The following is a 6,654-nucleotide window of genomic DNA, read 5'->3' as shown; positions in this document are numbered from 1 at the left end:
AGTTATTTTCGAGGCTTTCAATGTACTCTCGTTAAAAAAAGAATTTTAATACATTTTATTACTTCTAACAAATAAGTTTTTGCTCAAAACTAACCAAAATTAAAAAAAAAAATGTTTATAATATCCACACAGGAGAGACTATCAGCCAAATTTATATGAAAAATATCGGCATATTGAATATCTGCAAAAATCTAATATCGTGCATCCCTAGTTCCGATTATATCGTACATCTATAGTTCCAATAATATCGTGCATCCCTAGTTCCGATAATATCGTGCATCCTAAGTTCCGATAATATTGTGCATCCCTAGTTCCGATAATATCGTGCATCCTAAGTTCCGATAATATTGTGCATCCCTAGTTCCGATAATATCATGCATCCTAAGTTCTGATAATATTGTGCATCCCTAGTTCCGATAATATCATGCATCCCTAGTTCCGATAATATTGTGCATCCCTAGTTCCGATAATATCGTGCATCCTAAGTTCCAATAATATTGTGCATCCTAAGTTCTGATAATATTGTGCATCCCTAGTTCCGATAATATTGTGCATCCTAAGTTCTGATAATATCGTGCATCCCTAGTTCTGATAATATCGTGCATCCTAAGTTCCGATAATATCGTGCATCCCTTTTTCCGATAATATCGTGCATCCTAAGTTCCGATAATATTGTGCATCCCTAGTTCCGATAATATCGTGCATCCTAAGTTCTGATAATATCGTGCATCCCTAGTTCTGATAATATCGTGCATCCTAAGTTCCGATAATATCGTGCATCCCTTTTTCCGATAATATCGTGCATCCTAAGTTCTGATAATATCGTGCATCCCTAGTTCCGATAATATCGTGCATCCTAAGTTCCGATAATATTGTGCATCCCTAGTTCCGATAATATCGTGCATCCCTAGTTCCGATAATATTGTGCATCCTAAGTTCCGATAATATTGTGCATCCCTAGTTCCGATAATATCGTGCATCCTAAGTTCCGATAATATCGTGCATCCCTTTTTCCGATAATATTGTGCATCCTAAGTTCTGATAATATCGTGCATCCCTAGTTCTGATAATATCGTGCATCCTAAGTTCCGATAATATCGTGCATCCCTTTTTCCGATAATATCGTGCATCCTAAGTTCCGATAATATTGTGCATCCCTAGTTCCGATAATATCGTGCATCCTAAGTTCCGATAATATCGTGCATCCCTAGTTCCGATAATATCGTGCATCCTAAGTTCCGATAATATTGTGCATCCCTAGTTCCGATAATATCGTGCATCCCAAGTTCCGATAATATTGTGCATCCCAAGTTCCGATAATATTGTGCATCCCTAGTTCCGATGTTCTGATAATATCGTGCATCCTAAGTTCTGATAATATCGTGCATCCCTAGTTCCGATAATATTGTGCATCCCTAGTTCCGATAATATCGTGCATCCTAAGTTCCGATAATATTGTGCATCCCTAGTTCCGATGTTCTGATAATATCGTGCATCCTAAGTTCTGATAATATCGTGCATCCCTAGTTCGATAATATCGTGCATCCTAAGTTCCGATAATATTGTGCATCCCTAGTTCCGATAATATTGTGCATCCCTAGTTCGATAATATCGTGCATCCTAAGTTCCGATAATATTGTGCATCCCTAGTTCCGATAATATTGTGCATCCCTAGTTCTGCTAATATCGTGCATCCCTAGTTCCGATAATATCATGCATCACTAGTTCCGATAATATCGTGCATCCCTAGTTGTGATAATATCGTGCATCCTAGTTTTGATAATATCGTGCATCCCTAGTTCCGATAATATCGTGCATCCTAAGTTCCGATTATATTTTGCATCCCTAGTTCCGATGTTCTGATAATATCGTGCATCCCTAGTTCCGATAATATCATGCATCACTAGTTCCGATAATATTGTGCATCCCTAGTTCCGATAATATCGTGCATCCTAAGTTCCGATAATATTGTGCATCCCTAGTTCCGATGTTCTGATAATATCGTGCATCCTAAGTTCTGATAATATCGTGCATCCCTAGTTCGATAATATCGTGAATCCTAAGTTCCGATAATATTGTGCATCCTAAGTTCTGATAATATTGTGCATCCCTAGTTCGATAATATCTTGCATCCTAAGTTCCGATAATATTGTGCATCCCTAGTTCCGATAATATTGTGCATCCCTAGTTCTGCTAATATCGTGCATCCCTAGTTCCGATAATATCATGCATCACTAGTTCCGATAATATCGTGCATCCCTAGTTGTGATAATATCGTGCATCCTAGTTTTGATAATATTGTGCATCCTAAGTTCTGATAACATTGTGCATCCCTAACTCCGATAATGTCGTGCATCCTAAGTTCCGATAATATTGTGCATCCCTAGTTCCGATAATATTGTGCATCCCTAGTTCTGCTAATATCGTGCATCCCTAGTTCCGATAATATCATGCATCACTAGTTCCGATAATATCGTGCATCCCTAGTTGTGATAATATCGTGCATCCTAGTTTTGATAATATCGTGCATCCCTAGTTCCGATAATATTGTGCATCCTAACTCCGATAATGTCGTGCATCCTAAGTTCCGATAATATTGTGCATCCCTAGTTCCGATAATATTGTCCAACAATATCTCCCATAATATTGTGCATCCTAAGTTCCGATAATATTGTGCATCCCTAGTTCCGATAATGTCGTGCATCCCTAGTTCCGATAATGTCATGCATCCTAAGTTCCAATAATATCGTGCATCCTAAGTTCCGATAATATCGTGCATTCCTAGTTCTGCTAATATCGTGCATCCCTAGTTCCGATAATATCGTGCATCACTAGTTCCGATAATATCGTGCATCCCTAGTTCCGATAATATCGTGCATCACTAGTTCCGATAATATCGTGCATCCCTAGTTCCGATAATATCGTGCATCACTAGTTCCGATAATATCGTGCATTCCTAGTTCCGATAATATCGTGCATCCCTAGTTCCGATAATATCGTGCATCACTAGTTCCGATAATATCGTGCATCCCTAGTTCCGATAATATCGTGCATCACTAGTTCTGATAATATCGTGCATCCCTAGTTCCGATAATATCGTGCATCCTAAGTTCTGATAATATTGTGCATCCCTAGTTCCGATAATGTCGTGCATCCCTAGTTCCGATAATGTCATGCATCCTAAGTTCCAATAATTTCGTGCATCCTAAGTTCTGATAATATCGTGCATTCCTAGTTCTGATAATATCGTGCATCCCTAGTTCCGATAATATCGTGCATCCCTAGTTCCGATAATATCGTGCATCCCTAGTTCCGATAATATCGTGCATCACTAGTTCTGATAATATCGTGCATCCCTAGTTCCGATAATATCGTGCATCCTAAGTTCTGATAATATTGTGCATCCCTAGTTCCGATAATATCGTGCATCCCTAGTTCCGATAATATCGTGCATCACTAGTTCCGATAATATCGTGCATCCCTAGTTCCGATAATATCGTGCATCACTAGTTCTGATAATATCGTGCATCCCTAGTTCCGATAATATCGTGCATCCTAAGTTCTGATAATATTGTGCATCCCTAGTCCCGATAATGTCGTGCATCCCTAGTTCCGATAATGTCATGCATCACTAGTTCCAATAATATCGTGCATCCCTAGTTCCAATAATTTCGTGCATCCTAAGTTCCGATAATATCGTGCATCACTAGTTCCGATAATATCGTGCATCCCTAGTTCCGATAATATCGTGCATCCCTAGTTCCGATAATATCGTGCATCACTAGTTCCGATAATATCGTGCATCCCTAGTTCCGATAATATCGTGCATCACTAGTTCCGATAATATCGTGCATCCCTAGTTCTGATAATATCGTGCATCCTAGTTTTCATAATATCGTGCATCCCTAGTTCCGATAATATTGTGCATCCCTAGTGTGCACATGTGGCGTGTGTGTTTGTGTGTGGTTACCTCGACACTCAGTTCTGGTGGCCGTACTCTGGAATCCAATGGGACACTGGCAGTAATAGGATCCAGGCGTGTTCACACACTCCCCAGTCACACAGGGGCTCCGCTCGCACTCGTTCGCATCTAAATACAAACACAACACGTGATCAAATGCTCCCCGCAAACACCTTCCACACGTCTGATATCATGCGACACACTGACCGATGCATTCGCCGCGGCCGTCCAGCTGGTAGCCCATGTTGCACTTGCAGCGGTAGCTGCCCGGCGTCGGCTCGCAGCGGCCGTTGATGCAAAGGTTACGATACACCTCGCACATGTTACTGCTGATGTTCTGAGACAGGACGACTGAGACAGAGAGAGAGGGGAAACCGTCAAGCTCAGAGTCTCAACACTGTGACACATGTATGGAGAAAATTTGAGATTGATCAGCCTCTTAAACCCTTGAAACCAGCAGCTCCTAACCAGGATTCACACAGTCTAGAAAAACCTGAATACATGAGGCAGGGTTATTATAGTTAACTAAAACTACAAATAAAACCATTAAAACATTTTGGTTATTTGAAATAAACTAAACTAAACTAAACTAAAATAAAATAAAATAAAATAAAATAAAATAAAATAAAATAAAATAAAATAAAATAAAATAAAACTTTATTTCAGCTAGTTGCCACGGCAACATTTCTCATTTTAATTTAACTTGATGTACTAAAATACCACAAAAAAAACTATTGTAAAAAAAAATATATATCATAAAATAGTATATACATAAACATAAAAACTACTAAAACTGTCAAAAAAACTAAAACTTTTAACTAAAGTTTAAATCAAATCAAATGAGAAAATATAAAAATAAAAACTGATTCAAAATAATAATAAACTAAAATATCACTGATATGAATGAGGAAGCCTAATTTTAAAAGATTTCTAGACATGAAAAATCATGGAAATTATTCAGATCTTAAAATGCCATGGGAATTTTATTATGAATTTACAATTTTCTAGTCATGCCATGCTGTAAAATATCTTATCAAGTAGAAATTGTGAGTAAATTAAAAATATAGTGCCTTGCACATCTGGAATCAGACTGCAGTGGATAAAAATTCTACAAGTAGTGTGCAGGATTAATGCATTTTTAGGGAGTAAAACATCTTTTTTTAAAACCCTTATCCTTAATATTTATCAAGTGAATCATGAACGAGTCATGAATTCAGTGGCTAAAAAGGAGCAAGAACCCTGAAAAACATTCAGCTTCTGGAAACTTGTGGAATCTTAAAATCTTTTTATCTTAATTTGAATTTAAATTCGATTTGTTTCAATCTATGAACACTCATAGATTCTGTAAATTAAAAAAAAAAAAGTAAAAAAAAAACTCCATTACAGCAGACGATCCAGAGGAAACATGTCAGCCCTTGAATATTTTGGACAATAAGGAGCCCTGGAGTCAAAGAGGTTGAGAATCACTGATCAAATGCCAGGAAGTGACTGAAGTGTGTTCAACACACGCAGCACTTTCATCAGATCTGCCTGACATTTGGAACAGATGATTCTGACACAAAGCCAGTAAGAAGTTACTGAAGTGTTGCTGATATGAACAGTTTCATATACCAATCCATTTGTAACACATTTACAAAATGACAACAAGGAAGTAAACAGGAAGTGAGGCGTGTCTTTGCCCTCAACAGCCCTTCAGTAAAGAGTGCAGAGGTGTGTATTACCAGGTTTGGGGGTAATTGGGGGAAGGTCAACAGATATGGGCGGCAATCCCGGACCAGGACCAGGAACCGGACGAGGACCAGGACCCGGAATCGAGATCACAATCGGACCTGGACCAGGACCAGGACCAGGACCAGGATCAGGAACCGTGTGACCATACAGACAGAGTCTCTGATACTCCTCTGAGTAGAGAGAGAGAGAGTATTATTCAGTTTCATATTCAGTTATGAAGATGTTACAATTTCTGTACCATAATAATTAGGGCTGCAGCAAACGATTATTTTGATAATCGATTAATCTAACAATTATTAGAATGTTCAATCGACTAATCGTTGATTATTTCACTGATTAATCAGTAGACTTTGATTGATTATTCAGCTTTTGCAATTAGTTAAAATATTGAGTTATTCATATGTGACCATGGAGCACAAAACCAGTCATAAGAGTCAATTTTTGAATTGAAAGCTGAATAAATAATCTCTCCATTGATGTGTGGTTTGTTAGGAGGACAATATTTGTCTGAGATACAACTATTTGAAAATCTGGAAACTGAGAAAAAAATCTAAATATTGAGAAAATCATCTTTAAAGTTGTTCAAATGAAGTTCTTATCAATGCATATTACTAATCAAAAATTAAGTTTGAAATATTTACGGTAGGAAATGTACAAAATATCTTCATGGAACATGATCTTTATTTAATATCCTAATGATTTTTGGCATAAAAGAGAAATGTATAATTGTGACTCATACAATGTATTGTTGTCTATTTCTACAAATATACCTGTGCTACTGATGACTGCTTCTGTGCTGCAGGGACACATATTCTAACAAATAAATAAAGGTAATTACAGATAATCAAAACAGTCCTGAGCTAATCAAGCTTTGATCTCTGCAAACCAAACTATCCAAATCCGATATTTTGCGTATACTATTCTGTGTTATTGCTTGTTCAAAATACTATTTAAATTGTTCA

General features: G+C 37.5%; 1 protein-coding gene across 1 annotated transcript in view; it reads right to left on the bottom strand.

Moving 5' to 3' along the window:
- Positions 1-6,654, bottom strand: part of LOC109050884 (fibrillin-1-like) — a 72,130-nt gene that overhangs the window by 54,005 nt on the left and 11,471 nt on the right. The window contains exons 7-9 of the mRNA XM_042743635.1: positions 5,683-5,862; positions 4,169-4,312; positions 3,971-4,090 (exon numbers count right to left, since the gene is read on the bottom strand). Of these exons, the coding sequence (XP_042599569.1) occupies positions 3,971-4,090; positions 4,169-4,312; positions 5,683-5,862 (444 nt within the window). The remainder of the gene's footprint in view (positions 1-3,970; positions 4,091-4,168; positions 4,313-5,682; positions 5,863-6,654) is intronic.

The sequence above is a fragment of the Cyprinus carpio genome, chromosome B18 (genome assembly GCF_018340385.1).
Source record: "Cyprinus carpio isolate SPL01 chromosome B18, ASM1834038v1, whole genome shotgun sequence".
Lineage (NCBI taxonomy): Eukaryota > Metazoa > Chordata > Actinopteri > Cypriniformes > Cyprinidae > Cyprinus > Cyprinus carpio.
This window is presented reverse-complemented; position numbering and strand designations above follow the sequence as displayed.